The 15644-nt window shown below is 46.0% G+C and overlaps 8 protein-coding genes across 8 annotated transcripts; 2 read left to right on the top strand and 6 right to left on the bottom strand.

Annotated features, from left to right (window-relative positions):
* Nucleotides 1–1489: 1489 nt before the first annotated feature.
* On the top strand, nucleotides 1490–2677 carry N7529_006917 (DUF3712 domain-containing protein; the record flags this gene model as incomplete). The annotated part of the gene is made up of 4 exons (XM_057242444.1): nucleotides 1490–1647; nucleotides 1702–2120; nucleotides 2173–2294; nucleotides 2345–2677. The coding sequence occupies 4 exons, from the start codon at nucleotides 1490–1492 to the stop codon at nucleotides 2675–2677; spliced, it is 1032 nt and encodes a 343-aa protein (XP_057097803.1).
* Nucleotides 2678–4863: 2186 nt separating this feature from the next.
* N7529_006916 (uncharacterized protein) lies at nucleotides 4864–5874 on the bottom strand (the record flags this gene model as incomplete). Its single annotated transcript, XM_057242443.1, has 1 exon — nucleotides 4864–5874. The coding sequence occupies one exon, from the start codon at nucleotides 5872–5874 to the stop codon at nucleotides 4864–4866; it is 1011 nt and encodes a 336-aa protein (XP_057097802.1).
* A 1192-nt stretch (nucleotides 5875–7066) lies between these two features.
* Nucleotides 7067–8007, bottom strand: N7529_006915 (uncharacterized protein; the record flags this gene model as incomplete). Its single annotated transcript, XM_057242442.1, has 2 exons — nucleotides 7067–7884; nucleotides 7941–8007. The coding sequence occupies 2 exons, from the start codon at nucleotides 8005–8007 to the stop codon at nucleotides 7067–7069; spliced, it is 885 nt and encodes a 294-aa protein (XP_057097801.1).
* Nucleotides 8008–8441: 434 nt separating this feature from the next.
* Nucleotides 8442–9138, bottom strand: N7529_006914 (sulfotransferase family protein; the record flags this gene model as incomplete). Its single annotated transcript, XM_057242441.1, has 2 exons — nucleotides 8442–8739; nucleotides 8798–9138. 2 exons carry the CDS (start codon nucleotides 9136–9138, stop codon nucleotides 8442–8444), a joined length of 639 nt encoding a protein of 212 aa, XP_057097800.1.
* A 1264-nt stretch (nucleotides 9139–10402) lies between these two features.
* Nucleotides 10403–10846, bottom strand: N7529_006913 (uncharacterized protein; the record flags this gene model as incomplete). Its single annotated transcript, XM_057242440.1, has 1 exon — nucleotides 10403–10846. The coding sequence occupies one exon, from the start codon at nucleotides 10844–10846 to the stop codon at nucleotides 10403–10405; it is 444 nt and encodes a 147-aa protein (XP_057097799.1).
* A 996-nt stretch (nucleotides 10847–11842) lies between these two features.
* N7529_006912 (uncharacterized protein) lies at nucleotides 11843–12859 on the bottom strand (the record flags this gene model as incomplete). The annotated part of the gene is made up of 1 exon (XM_057242439.1): nucleotides 11843–12859. The coding sequence occupies one exon, from the start codon at nucleotides 12857–12859 to the stop codon at nucleotides 11843–11845; it is 1017 nt and encodes a 338-aa protein (XP_057097798.1).
* Nucleotides 12860–13280: 421 nt separating this feature from the next.
* On the top strand, nucleotides 13281–14622 carry N7529_006911 (glycosyltransferase family 2 protein; the record flags this gene model as incomplete). Its single annotated transcript, XM_057242438.1, has 5 exons — nucleotides 13281–13422; nucleotides 13476–13723; nucleotides 13783–14097; nucleotides 14186–14380; nucleotides 14434–14622. 5 exons carry the CDS (start codon nucleotides 13281–13283, stop codon nucleotides 14620–14622), a joined length of 1089 nt encoding a protein of 362 aa, XP_057097797.1.
* An 18-nt stretch (nucleotides 14623–14640) lies between these two features.
* Nucleotides 14641–14829, bottom strand: N7529_006910 (uncharacterized protein; the record flags this gene model as incomplete). Its single annotated transcript, XM_057242437.1, has 1 exon — nucleotides 14641–14829. One exon carries the CDS (start codon nucleotides 14827–14829, stop codon nucleotides 14641–14643), a length of 189 nt encoding a protein of 62 aa, XP_057097796.1.
* Nucleotides 14830–15644: the final 815 nt, after the last annotated feature.

Genomic DNA, 15644 nt, shown 5'->3' with positions numbered 1-15644 from the left:
ATTTCTTTTCACTTCTTTTCTCGTCCTTATTTTTTGTTTCCAATTTTCCAAAGCCGCCGGGCAGCTGTTTTCGAGCACTGGTCACAGTGTTTCGCAGGCTTAATACTTCAATTCTTCGTGGATACCCTTTATTTCTCCCATCAATTTTGCCACATTTTTGCCTTTTTTTTTTTCTTTCTGGCAGTCTTCTTTCATTTCTCTTCTTGGTCATACTTGGACTTCATTCCTCTTTCCCGGACAATCCTGGAATTCTACTTAGCTTATTTCCGCACGCATATTGCGATGAATATCATGACAGAATCAAGACAGCGTTGATCTGTAGTTTGCCCTTTGACTAGCCCTTGCGGACATGCGGATCTTCGCTTAAATTGCGTACACTAATCGTATATCAAAAACCTTTTTAGAAAACCTAATACTAGATCAAAAGAACACCTGACCCGCATACTCCCGCATACCCCGGCTTTTGGCCCCTCATTGCCAATTGCCAACGCGGAGGATTGACCTAAACTTGTCTAGATCGCCAATCCGGGCTTGACATTTTACCTAAAAGATAATGGTGTTCTTTGGTTTAGATTAACGCCACACTCTGGATTCACCTGATAGCCATTCCCCATTTCTAACCCTCTTAATACGGGACTCACCCTTGCATTTAGGGTTCTTGGCAAAACGCCATACAGTGCTAGTTTCACAGTTGTCCAATCATGTATCGGTTCATGCAGCGAGGGCTCAATGTAACCATACAATCATGGTCGACTTGCCCTAAAGTAAATGAGATTTCGCCCCAAATCTCTGGCGTTGCACAGATAATACTAGAAGAGACGCCCTATGCTCAATCTCATTTCAATTGGAAATTGGCGCTGATTATTACCTTGTAAACACCTCGGTCCATTCTCTTTCATATGGTCGTACTTAACCTCGTTGAGTATGGAATAATTGCCATCATGAAACATTGACAAATCGCGATCCTTTGAACCCCAGATCTTGTCTTCTCCGCAATGTAAATCCGGAGTTCCCCAGACGCTAAACAGTGTCCATGCTCTGTCTTGTCTTGTCTGTTGTATACCTAGTGCCTAGTAGAGTAGTGTACTATATTGCTTACATATTGAATCAGGGACCAACTATACTAGTTCAAACCTTGGAAATCATGGGACTGTCTTCCGCCATAAGCCACAAAGGCGTATTGGCCTACATTTCCTGCATATTCATTGCCCCTTTTTGCTTTTTTCTTAACATTTTGACATGTGTTAAAACATTAGCTTATTCCCGGCTTGCTTTTGAACCAATTTTGACTTGATACTTCGGACATGCAGCCCGATTTATTATAAAGGTACTACCCACACCTCATTTTCTGAGGCGGTGCGTTGTACCAGTCTCACTCTTTTATTGTGTTTATTTTCTTCGATCTTCTTCACTGTGGTCCGATACTTGGTATGTGTAGAATACCAATCCCAATCCTTCTCCCCACTAACAATTATCCCAGTCTGATAAGATGTCCACTACGAAGACCTCAGTCGTGGAAGAAGAGACCATCATCCCCACGCCGGAGAAGCAGAGCTTCGGCGCAAGAGTAGCTGCCCACTTCAAGAAATGGTGGTGGGTGCACTTGATCATCTTCGTGCTTTCCGTCTTGATCATTTCGCTACCAGTGTGAGTACCTCCAACCCGCCAACTGCGCACAAAACCAACAACTGACCCTTCCAGCGTTTACGTCGCCTATCCCAACATCGCGCAAGATGCCGTTAACGACTCAACCCTCGACATCAAGCAGATGGTCATCAGCGATCCAACGGCCGACTCCTTCCAGCTCAACCAAACACAAGTGCTCGGCTCGAAGAGCTCGTATCACCCGCAGATCTACGCATTTGAGGCTGCGGTCTCGCTGGCCGGCGCGGCCGCTCCTTTCACCACCGTTACTGTCCCGGGCGTGATATCTAATGATGGTGCGGAGATTCACGTCATGCAGAAGGTCGCTCTTAGCGATTCTGATGCGTTTGCTGACTATACCACGGCTGTTATGATGAACGAGGAAGTTTCGTTGAATATTTATGGAAGGCCTGGGTTGAAGGAGGGGGCGTTGCCGCAGACTACGGTAACCTATAACAAGACAGTTGTTATGAAGGGTATGTGTTGGATGTGATCATTGTGGATGTATGAGACGCTGACCAAGAACAGGACTGAATAAATTGGAGGGTTTCGCTGTACCCGAATTCCACATTATGATCCCCCCAGTGAACGGATACGACATGAACGGCACAGTCATGATCCCCAACCCTTCTGTCATGACAATCACCATGGTATTTCCAACCGCCCATCCATGCTAGAACTACCATACTAATAAAAACAGGGAAACCTGTCTATGGCCCTCTCGGTCGATGGAAAAGCCATGGGTACAACCTACCTCAACAACCTAGTCTTAAAGCCAGGCAAAAATACCATCCCCATGCTCGCAAAGGTTGACCAATCCGCCATCATCGGTCTCCTCTCATCAAGCAACAGTCCATATAAAGATGGAATCATACCATTTGACATCACCGGAAACTCGAGCACCTACAATGGCCAAGACCTGCCGTATTTCACTAAGGCTTTGTCGGCGAACAAGTTGACAGTCAAGTTGGATGTTGCTGCTGCGTTAAAGGAGATTGGCCTAAACATTATTAAGTCTGCTCTTACTTCTTAGATTATGATTTTATGCCGAATTCTCTGGGGAAAGTGGTTCTATGGTGAGTTTCTATGTGAGCTCTGTTGGGAATTTTCAATATTTTGTATATTTAATACCCTTTGTCATGCACAAGAGGAATTTGAAGACTCCTTTTTCCTTTTAAGTCTTAAACAGGTTCTTTTCTTATCTTAGATTCTGGTGTTGTACAGAATTTGACTGTGGTGTCTAAGTAAATGAAGACGTTTGCTAGCCAATGAGAATCGTTTAGTGTTTGTAGATTGTACTTTGGGGAATTCCAAATCATTAATAAAGTCAAGCGACCCAATCTAAAACGCAAATTCTATGCCGAATACCAATTATATAACTATGAAAAACCTGACAGTTTGTTTACCTATCAATCTCTGTCCCCAGATAACAAAAGTATGCAGTCTTTGTATTCTGGGCAACAACTTGCAAAACGTATCATAAGCGGCCGATTTTAGATTTAGAGTCTCCAAGCACTCCAATCACCAAGGATGGTTTTAGCACTGCAAGAGGGAATGGATCTTCGTCGCTCCAATTCTCTGCTTGGCTTGGTGGATTCAAGAGCTTTGCAGAGCAGATCTAGGAGATCGAGTGTATGCCACTGTCTTTTCAGTGACTGGAACATGATGCACTTCTCGAAAGGCCAACTCGGTTAAAATCACGCCCGTTAGCTCGGCATGGTCATAATGAGCCCACGTAACGTATGCACGATGCACGATGCATACTGAAAATCCCAAGCCAGTTGCGCCGATAATTTGCCAACAGGGTTTTGAGCTACATGGTGACAGTATTGTACAATAGCTGAAAGGGGCCTACCTTATAGACCCCTCTACCACGGCATTATGGCCTATAAGTGTAAATTGTGGCTACCCTACCGACCCTCCTTGCTAAGCATCATCCTTGGAATATTGAAAGACGCTAGATAGCTATTCAAATAGTTCTAACGAGGGAGATGGTTTGATCTAAAGCCTAAATTACCTAGGTCACAAAGACGAACATTAGGACTAAGGCTCCCTGCTTACCCCCTTCTTCCTTCCTCGATCTGACTGTTCCCATCAACTTATGCAGTGCGACATTCTCCTATCTCTAGGAGTTCATGCGCGAGCTCGGCGAGACCACAATTGCTTCAGTTTAAGGGAATATATGTCCATGATGTGTTCCTCGAAGCCATTATAGCACTTCCTTTTTGTCCTGCGCAAAAAAAGTCGTGTATAGTGGCCATTGTAAAAGCAAGTTTGCTGCAAAATGTTTTGAGTCCCGAGCGGTGATCCCTTTCACATGATATCTTGCTTCGCGACCTGGCGGAGTGTATCTGGTTAAATTCATACGATCTGGCTGTAAGAAGTATCTTACTTTTCGAATCAACGCTTCCAGAAAGATACCTCCAGCACTTCACTACTCTCAATGGGCGGGGGAGATATCAGCGGAACCTGATTTCTCGCAACAGGTGACTAAGATCTGGGACTTGTGCGCCGGGACCAACATGACCGAGAGAATAGAGCCTGAAACGTGGTGTCTAATTGGAAGACTTCATGGCAAGCACAGCTGAGCGAGATTATGGTCATTCGTGTTCTGAAACTGTGAGGCACAACCTCTAAAGTTGATGCCACTCGTCAGGGGTAGTGGTTTATTGAGACAGTAAACCGATATAGGTGATATACTGTCGGTGAGTTCGGTGTGAGCAAGTGTTGAATTGTAAGAGGCCTCCGGAGTTTGTCATCAAAAGTTTTAATATATATGTATATCAAACAACAATCACTAATCGACGACCCAAAAAGAATATATGCCGAAGGATAGAGGTATGTGGCATCCTCTAGCTGGCCAGGTGAAAGAAGGCGTTGCATTTATGATACCCCAAACAAAGGAACATTTAACAAACAATGCATTATCCCCTCTGAATGAGAAATACGAAGTCTTACGTCTTCAGTTATTCACTGTCACACTGATATAGTTCTCTTGACATCTTTCAATGACACTTTCAGGCAACCTCAATCATGCATATCAACTTGACCATCATCTATGCGTCGGACAAAGCGTCAAGGATTGATACTGTCGATTGATATAAAATCCCAATGAGTGACAAGATAACACAACATGATACGCACGCTCTTCGAGATATATAATGAACCCCATAATAGCCGGACTGCAAAAGCACACGAACAAGACTGGAGTCTCTGAGACTACAGTTTATGATATGCTCGGGGAACATTGTCATAGTACGGCACCACCACTGAATGAGGATCGTCGGTCAAACCAACCATAATCGTGGTGATAGGATGCACCGGCTTTCGATCAACAACCAGGTTGATACAACTCGGTCCAGGCTCAGCCTGAAGCTTATTGACTATAGTTTTGATCTCGGAAATGCGCGTGATCTTGGCGGCTGCGTTCTGCAATCCCCGAGCCACCACGTCGTACTCGGTTGCAGGGTTGAGCGAACTGGCAAGTCGAGCCGGATTCTTCGATCCATACACAATGTCCTGACCGTTGGAACTCATGCCCCAGCTGGAGTTGTTGACAATAACCGTCATGATGTTCAGTTTAAACCTCTTGTAAGTATCTAGCTCCATCAAATGGAAGCCGGATGAGCCATCTCCTTGTATATTGACAACTTTGCGCTCAGGATCCGCAATAGCACACCCCAACGAATATCCGAATCCATTACCCAAGAAGCCAAGATATCCCGTAGATGTGAGCACAACACTCGGATGCGAGTGGGCAGCAAGGTCGGCTGCCCAGGCAGATGCTTCGCCACCGTCAAGGACTATGATGCTTCCAGGCTCGATGGCGGACATGACCTGCTTCAACGCATGGTATGGATGAAGAGCCCCAGAGGATGTTTGCTCAGGTTCCTTCTCGAATGCGGATTCTAAAAATGCGAGACCAAGAACAGATTGCACCCAGGACTTGTCGACCCTCTTTTGAAAGACAGTTGTGACTTTCGAGTTCATCGCAGTAACGAAGGAATCTATATCGGATATTATGCCCAGGTCAACAGGCAAAGTGCGGCCAATTTCACTTCCATCACAGTCCACCTGCAGCAATTTGCATCCTTCACTTGGAATAATGGCTCCACTCCGGCCGCCAAGGAACATTCCAGTACGCGCTCCCAGAAGAATGATCAGGTCTGGCCTTTGTAATTGCAGCAACGGAAGCTTTGCTAAGGCTCCGGCTGTTCCCTGCGACAGCATTGGCGACTTTGGCGTGAAGGATGCATACTTGGATGTGTTGAAAATGGGGATACCGCAAGTTTCGGCAAATTGGTTGATGGCGTTGCGTGTCTAAAAGATGATCAGCAGCTTACTCAAATCTTGAAACTATTCTTACATTGGGATGCTTTGCGCCTGTGCCGGTTATGATCACAGGTCGCTTTGAAGATGCCAAAAGTTCCGCAGCTGCTTTGACGGCGCCTTCATGGGGACCTGGGCGGAACAAAAACGGCGAAGCGATGGATCCCCACGCGATCAGCTTGGGCTGGATTGGCGAGAACAGTACATCGATGGGAAAGTCCAACAGAACGGGTCCTTGATTAACCCAGATCAGCGTTTAGTTTGTCAATGTGCATGTTTCATTTTACCTGGAGCTCCCGACACTGCGACTCGGATCGCATGTGATATAATTCTCGGACATTCCTCAGGTGCCACGACCCTGTGAGCGAATTTCGTGACAGGGCGAGCTGCCACAACTTGATCGATTGAGCCTTGGAGCGAATTATTTTCTGTGTCTCGGAGTGGCGGCGATGATGTGATGCACAAAATTGGACTTCGATCGGCGTATGCCGTTGCCAAACCAGGAAACCCGTTGGAAAACCTAGTCCTCGTTCAGCTGCGTTGAATGGCTTACTGTATCTAGTACCTATTCACTAACCCACTGTTTGCGGTGACGAAGCAAACACCCAGTTTCATGCTAATTCGCGAATATCCCTCCGCGGCTTGCACGGCGACTGTCTCATGTCTAGTGTCGATGAGACGAATGCCGACCGTGTCACAGCCCATCAGGAATGCGTCCAGATGTCCGCCATGAAGGCCAAATGCGACTTCAACACCTGCATACTTTAAGCATTGTGCCAGCAGATCCCCGCCAGTCAATTCACGATTGGAAGGGTACTGCAAGGGAAAGCCTGTCATAATGAATGGGGGTGGTAAATTTCCTGACGCCGTGTACTGAGATAGATCTGGTTAAGGAGCAGGATTGAATTGCCACTGGAGGTGATTACCGAGGTCTTCTGCTAAATCGGCTAACATGAATCATGTACTACAGCCAAGATGTGGAGAAGGCGGGGAAAGCTTAGGTATCGAGGACATGTGGAGAGGGTTGTGGCGTCGGGTGCAAAACTGAGTCCATATCAATGATCATAGTGCATGAGGTCAGCTAATTTTACAACTAGATACGAATCTGTCCGAGTGCTGCCGCCTCCAAGAGCTTCACCATCACACGATCTTCATTGGCAGCATTTACAAGAATTTTATCAGCGCCCTGGAGCAGCCCCCCATCAGCTTTGTTAACCTCCAGATATTTCCCCTCCCAACTGTAAATGACTTCATTGTGGCGCTTTTGATCGCCAAACAAAAGAGCAACACTCAGAGCCACAGCCTTCGGCGGCTGAACGGCAGCACCAAGTGACTCGATGAAGTCTTTGGGAACCATTCCAGTATCAGTCCACGATGGTGAAACAGCATTCAATCGAACCTTGCCTTCCAGTTGAGATTGAAGGCCACGAACAAGCCCCAGCACGCCATGTTTGGTGATTGTATAATCGCCAGCAGTGAAGTTCTGGAATGACGCCGTAGACGCCGTAACCACGATACTCCCCAATTCACCAGCCGATCTGTGACTCGCGTGCTTTTGGATGTAGTGCGACGCCAAACGAACCGTTGAAATGACACCCAAAAGATTGACATTAATGGTTCGTAGATTGGGAGGTGCTAGTAGGCCATTCTCATCAAGGGTGTCATCCAAGAAATCTGTCGTCGGGCCAACGCCTGCGTTGGCAAATACATGGTCGATATGACCAAACCATGCTTCGATCTGAATGAAGGCATCGCGGAGGCTATCCCAGCTACAAACATCAACCTGGACGAATTTGAGCCTCTCCGACGACTGGAGATCAGCTGGCAAGGAGTTCAGGTCGCCAATGACTACGTTCGCTCCCCTTTGGAGACAGAGCTCAGCAGTCGCTCTTCCGATGCCAGATGCGCCGCCTGTGCTTTTAGTACATATATTAATTGGCTATCAGATGCAAGTATAAAGACCATACCAGTGATGAAAACAACTTGGTCGTTGATATCCCCGATGATATCTTCAGTAATGTTGATCTCCGCCATGGCTGTAGGTAATGTTAATGTTTGGATGTTGTTTTCAGAGTACGAAACTGGACTGTAAAATAGGCTTTATGTAGCTCCCTCCATGATTCTTGTACGGAAAAAGCCGAGGCAGATTGTTGGGGACTTCTATGGAGGGGCCAATTATTCGTCGTTGATCCTCCGGCTTATGTCCGAATGGGGATTCCTAGCGACTTGACTCCGCACCTTGGCTGGTTGGTGGGGCCTATGATAACGACTGGTGAAGCCACTTGCAGTTCCTAAGCAGACAAAGTGTCGGACGAAATGTCTTAACTTAGGTGCCTGCATAATGCCACGCAACATCCGTTTCAAAGTGTTCAACATTCATATCGCCTCTTCTAGAACTTGTCCCACAGTTTAAAAGACGCACTAAGTACCGGTATTATTGTTCCAGAACCCCCCGCTCGTTGCAACCATCACCAAAACCTTCTCAACACTCCCAGAGCTGAGGGCCCATATTTGACGGCAACCCATGCAAGAACGCCGACTGTTGGGACAGCGACAGCGCTTAGTCTCAACGCAGCCGCCTTTATCCTTGGCTCGAGGAATTCTTCGACGATCTTCTGGAACTTTTCAGGCTCGTTGCGACCGGGATAAGCTTCTTCTGGAACTGGAAGATTTAGGAATGGGCAAATTTCCTCCCAGCCGAGCCCATCTTCAAGTTGAATAAGGCATAGCCGATCAGCCGGGATAATTTGTTTCGCCGTTCTGATGCTGATATAATTTTCAGTATGAGCATTCTGGAATCAACACAGCGAAAATTGATACATACTAGTCGGTGTAATATTTGCGAACAATTTCCGCATTGTCCGGGTCCCCGGGTTTAGTAAATCCAGAGACAGCACCGTAAACAAGGGTGTTCAAGGTCAGAAATCGGTACAATGTGGCATCGAAGTACTTCAAGACAGAAAGAGGGAATTTATACGGCATATCTACCATAGCTCCTGCCGTTTTATTGACTGAAGTGACCCATTTGTCTGGGTCTCGCTCGGTGAGGATGAATTTGACATCAGGATCGCCCACATAGGATTCAAGCAGGCCCGCCTTCATTAGGCCTGGGACTTCGACGAGACACTGCGTGATTGCGATAACGCAACTGAGCTGCGATCCCATTTCATCATGAAGTTCAACTTACGTTGTAGTCTCCTAACCATCTATCATAATCGGCCCTGTTGAACTTCTTCAACCCAGAAAGATCGTTGTGCTGGGCAGTAATCGCTTCCGCGAAAACGTTCATGTGAGGTACGCCATGGACGAGCATGCATTCATAAAGATGATATGTTTTGTAACCCAAAATTCGCATTGCCTGGTAGAGTCCTAATGTTCCCGAACTGATACATTCGCCGTTAGTGTTGAAGTCCACCTGTTTGCTCGATGTTCCCCGTACCGGCTAGGACTCGCAACAATAACTTTCATTCGCCTAACCTCTGCCGGCATCGGCATTTTGTCAACTTTTCGTGACATCTTGACTGATTGACTCGGTAGAGGAAAAGTAACGAGTATAATCGAACAGATATTACGGTTTTGTCAGCGGAAGGAGGCTCTTTTATGGGCGCTAGAGGCGGAGGCTGATGCTGAAATAGCCTTTGGGCTGCATTTCCCAAATCGAAATGGCCCCCAACTATTAACAACCTTGAATAGGCTAGACTTGCGAAGGGACATAGCGGGAATGAGTCAGATCCATGGATGAGATGCCTCCTTCGCACTCTATTCCAAGGTTTCAACATAAGAAGACATTATACCATAATTGGGAGAAGGCGAAAGCCAATCGGGGGCATGAACTCATCTTCAATTGTGTTCGAGTTGACAGTACAGGTGTGGGCATAGAATTCGGTCTATGATTTGACAGAGCGATTAGCTGTAGTTTAGCGTCCGAAGTAAAGGTCCGAGAACAGTCTAATTAAATGACGCGTTTTCTCGTCGCTGATCCACTCGCTTGTGAATTGAGTTAGAGGGAGTAAGAGGAAAACTCATATAATTCTTGAGAGGAGCTTATTGTTTTGCGAGGCTGTAAATTACTGGATTGGAAACGAGGATAGTCAAATATCAATGCTGCACATGTGCATATCCAGAAGATGCAAGTCTGCGAAAGATCTCAAAATAAGTGCTTGGAACAAACGCCCACTAATCAAAATACGAAGTGAACGAAAAGGGGGTGAAGAGAAAATCTTTTTCAGGCAAAACCTGTAGATCAGTTTTGAAGAAAGATGAACAAAATAGAGTATAGGTGTACATCAAGTGACTTGGATCCCATGTTCCGGTTACTGGGACTAATTTACTCCTCTTGAGGTCAGTCTGATAGAAAAATTTCCGATTTTGTACAGTAAACGAGTATAAGACGAGTATTTTATTCAATCCATTGTACGTAAGTTCTATTTTAATAATTGGGCGCCTTACCCTTTCTGCCGGCTTCCTTCAAGTCAACATCACGGAATCTAGAGGCATGATTGTAGTCCTGCTCCTCATCACTCTTGTAGACACAATGGTGCTTGACTTCGTTATCAACATGAAGAATAAACATATCGGTCCTTGAACATTGCCCAAGAGGGTCAACGATGTTTTTCGCATAATCCATCTCGTTGAATTCCAGGTCAGCATAGATGAGACCCTCGAAGGTAGGGTCAACGGGCCCCGTTAGGGATCGACCTTCGGGGGCGATAATCTGGCTGAAGCTACATCCGATAGCGGATACATGGGAAGTGCTATCCGTCGGCTCCGACTCCATACTCAGACCATTAGACTTCAGCCTCTTCTCTCCCTTCGTATGAGAGACGAAGAGAACAAAGGAACCACCCTCGATTGCGTATACGTGGGCAGCCATCTTGCATGCATCAACGGTGTCAAACAAGGGCCCTTTTCAAACCGATGGGAACAGTATCGGCCATGAGGCGACGTGAATCTGCTCGCCCTGAAAGTATGTGGGGTACTTTAGAAGGGGCTGCAAGTGCTCAAAGCACTACAATCCACTGACTCGTCCAATAGGAGTCCGAACGGTGTTGGTGGTGCAGTCCACGGACTGCGGATAGGAATTTTAATTCACTGTTCAAGCTTTCCAACGTCAAAAGAAGAGCTTGTAGCATGAGGTTGAGTGGATACTCACAGCATCGCCAAAGACCACCCTTTCCAAGCTTGTGGGCTTGAACTTTCTCCTGTGGAGCAGAACATTTCCGTCCGGACCAATGAATGTCTTGACCGTAATATTATCCGTCCGTTCGATTTCTTTAATTATGTTGATACACATCGGCGTTTCAACTCCATATAGAAAGAACCATTCCGCCTTTGTTAAAGCGGTAACGTCATTTTAGATTATAGACGGCGATAGAAGTCCGTTATCAGAACCCATACTTGAATGAAAATGATCTTAGTTAGTCCAAACACTATTTGGTCAGCCTTCTAACACCGTTTCTTACCGATCAATTTGATAAACATCGCTCGATGATGAACGATAAGCGAGTGACAACCTATCACATGAATGTTCACCCTCTCGACAGATGAAATCGATAACGAAGACGACGAAGATAACCGGAAAGGTTGCGATCAATGTGTTTGCTCAGGAATACTATAGATATAAGATACATCAGCTGCGCTGTCTTATTTTCCCATTAACTGTAATTATTGATTATAATTACGATTGCTACCTCGAGAAGCTAAAGTGCCGGCAGCTATCATGAGTCATCTTAAAGAGTCTTCGGTTTTGTCGACTTTTGAGCGGTCTTCTCGTCCATCTCAGGCGTCTCAATTCATTTCTAATCCATAAGCACCAGAGACCAAGCAAGGATTGAAAAGACAACAAGGCAATCCAGGCTAGCTTATTTTCTTATCCGTCGTGTGCTTCATCGACCGAATCATGATAGCCGACCATCCGCCAATACCAGGACATTAAATAGTCCCTCGAAGTTCCATGTGTTGGAGCCCACCATTTTTCATGGAGAACAGCATAGCCAGCCTTGATATCATCCGGCCATGGCCATTGAATATTCCAGGAAAAGTCCACAGCAGTCCACGGAGTAGGACCCCACCGTGAAAGGGCGACATTCAAAACACTCTGGTCGCCTATGCTGGCGTCAAAACTGTTCTCGTCTGCCACCAAAGCTTCGAAGTAACGAAACATGGTGAGCGATGGTTGCAAGATCATGAAACCAGAATTGAGAGTATTCCAATCCCAAAAGTCTTCCGGGACACGAGATGGCTGGGACGAATGATTTTGTCTGAGTTGGGGCAATCCCGCTGCAATGTATGTCTCCGGTAGTGGTATCTCCACCCCGTTATGGGTGAAGGTTGAAGATGTAGATTTTTGAGGCCAAGTGTCTGGGTCGGTAAGTAGATCATCAATACATCTTGTCATCACAGAGTCGCCATCCAAAAAGACGATCAAATCGTACTGAACCATCTCCCACAGGCGTAATTTAGTCACCACATCCGCCCATCGGTGATCCTTGGGTCGTATCCAGTCGACTCGGAAATCGGGCCACTCTATCACCTGTGCACCATCTGACTTCAGCCCTTCTCTCTTCGCCTGATCGACATTTTCATGAACGAAAACCACAAATGGGATGTTCAGCTTGGTGCGAGTCTCGGGTGCGTGGAGAATCTGGTATGTGAGAATTCGAGCACCGTCGAAATACGGATCACTCGAGTTGGCGAATGCCGAGATGATCTGAGCCTTGGGTTTTGTTGGCGCACTTAGGTAGGTGGCATATATCACACGTTTGTTTTTGATTGACTCAAGTCGAGCTGTTGTTTGAATGGGCAGGCGGCTTCTCGATACCCACCACAGAGCGAGAGCGAGTACTAGGCCACCTAGCATTCCCATGAAGTTTATCTGGCGGTTCATCATCATAAAATTGTTTGAAGGGGCCTCATGTGGTCATGCGTAGCCGTTGTCACGAGAAATTCGCTGTATATATATTCAGCTGTACGCACTTCCGTATCAACTTTTTGATTTGACCCCGAATAGCACAATAAGCAAATACTAAATATAGCTACTTGTCCCGACCTTTTTGCGATTTGACCAAAGTTAACTATTAGTCCCATGGTTTATCCAAGAGGCACGTGGAACTCTGTCATTTCAACCAATGTATCATATATCAATATCAACCAATATCCATGGTCGCGATCGAAAGGAACCGGATGTGATTGAAGCCCTGGAGAGCAGGGATTATCTTAACCTATCTAGGTATACAAATGAGTACAAAGTCCTTACTTTTGTGCAAAACACCCCATTTTCTCCCATCTGATAAATATCAAGTTTAGCAATGGATAGCCATATCGAGAAAAATGCTAACTACATTAGTTATGAAGAGCGTATTTCTTCCGAGAAGTACACAAAGCGCTTTTACGAGCGTCTTAGCTACAATTGGGCCATCTTTCCTTTGACCGTGGCAATCTCATTCGTAGGTACGTCATCTCATACAGCCGCATTGAAGACGAACATTTCTCAAAATATATAGCTTTATACCGCGTAAGTACATGGACCGGTCTATATGACATGGTCGTCCAACAAGGGGTTTTGTGGACCACAGATTGTACTGTTATAGCGATTGTTCATGCGCCGTTTCTGTTGTCGCAACTACCCCCTTACTCCATTTTATGGGGTCTCTGTCTGCCCATGCGGCCTTTTGCCCAAGCAGACTCAACCAAAAAGCGAGTATTCCGCGAGCTCAAAGTGTGTTTGGTTACCAAAGGAACGAATGTGCAGGTAAGTAATGACAAAAGAAGGATGTATAAATGCGCATTCAGCTTATCCAAGTACCATAGACAGTTCTGAACTCCGTCAAGCCGTGGCGATTCTGCAAACAGTCATCCAGTGTTAGCTTCCACGTTATATTGGACTCCTGCGAAGACAGATTCAAAGCAAAACTTCCCAGATTCGTCAATATAGTTAAGGTCCCAGCCTCGTTCCAACCCGATCACGCAAAGTATAAAGGACGGGCATTGGAATGGTGTCGACAACTCTGGAAATTATCAGATCAAGACTGGGTCCTTCATCTGGACGAAGAGACCGAGATTGATGAATATCTTGTCAATGCCTGCCTGAATTTCATCGAGCGAGGAACGGAACAAGTTGGCATGGTATGTGCCCAATTGAGAAATTAAGCACGCTCGAAGCTGATCTTGCCACCAGGGAACTATATATTACACATCGCACAATTATTGGAAGAGCGGATTCCTCACGACCGCTGAGGTCTTTCGAGTAGCAGAAGACTTCGGCCGTTTCCAGCTTCCCCTTCGCCTGTTCAAACGCCCTTTGCTTGGATGGATGCACGGCTCCTTTATATTGATCAACGGCGCTGTGGAGAACACGGTCACTTGGGATACAGATTGCCTAGCTGAGGACTTTTGGTTTGCATTCCAGGTAAGTCACAAACAAATATTTTCCGGGTCGGCTGCTGATATGATAACTCCAAGGCCGCCCGCCGCGGATTCAAATTCGGTTGGATTCACGCCATCGCGCGAGAACAACCTCCAATCAGTGTACATGACCTGATTCAGCAGCGTAGGAGATGGTACACAGGTATCATGTCAATAGACAGCTGGCTGGTCAAATCGGCACTTGTCATTCCCATGATGGGGCCTCTCGTTTATGCCTGCTTGTAAGTTATGATTAGTAGAACATCACCACTCATGCTGAGATTGTGCAGAAATCTGTATGGCGTTGCAACCGGTTGGAATATTACGGTGTCGCACTGGTTCTATCTGTGGAATTTGTGGAACATCGCCGTTGACATGCATGGTCTCGCTGTGGGTAGTGTGCTTCAGGATTTGCACCTGCGCACCATCTCTCCAACCAAGATGGTCATGCATGTAGTTTTGACGTTGCTATGGGCCCCGATCGTTCAGCTTGCTCATTCGATTATCTTCATATCCGCGTTGATTCGTCCAGCAAGCAATTTCGTCGTGATAAAAAAGGTATAATCCTGCCTGATTGGGGCTTGGGTCAAATATTTGACTCTGGAGACGGGGGAATATAGGCAGAAGCGAAAGCGATCACGAAACGTCGCCATTGTCATGGAGTCCAAATGAATTTTGGCTCCTTTAATAGTGAAGGTCTGAATTTCAAGATACAACTCCTTTCCGTCCAGTAATGAGGATGAGCTCTGTCGCCGACGTCAGCCTTGTTGTGGACAGCTGTTGGAATAGCGGGATGCGAGAAGAACAATGAAGCATAAATTCTGCGGTTCACCGAGTCCAGATATCTCAATCTATCCTTAGAATCCAACCATAGCATTAAACCTCTTTTCATTTGCATGGTAGTTCACTTCATCGCATCTGGGTTATAGTGGTGACCTTACTCTTTCACATACCTTAACATATCATTTTCTGGCTTTAATCAGCCATTACTGGATCCTTAATTACAATTGAGTACTCAGTCTCGAGATATTAATATTTCAATCAGCTGGAAGAGGGAGATCCAGTGTAGATTACATTGGTGTTAAAAGTTACTATTGGTAGATTCGGAGTTGCGCTGGGCTAGGTTGAGATATGAAGAAGGGACGAAGAAAGGAGAAGGAGAAGAGAAGACAATACCAAAGATAAACGATGAAGGTGGGATATGGGAAGACTTTCAAACTCCTCTTAACTCTTTCTGGTTGACTATGGGCTTGAAGAATTAATAACCC

This window comes from Penicillium soppii (assembly GCF_028829465.1).
Source record: "Penicillium soppii strain IBT 18220 chromosome Unknown utg000005l, whole genome shotgun sequence".
Taxonomy (NCBI): Eukaryota; Fungi; Ascomycota; class Eurotiomycetes; order Eurotiales; family Aspergillaceae; genus Penicillium; species Penicillium soppii.
The sequence above is the reverse complement of the archived record's forward strand: the minus strand, read 5'-3'. Positions and strand labels throughout refer to the sequence as shown.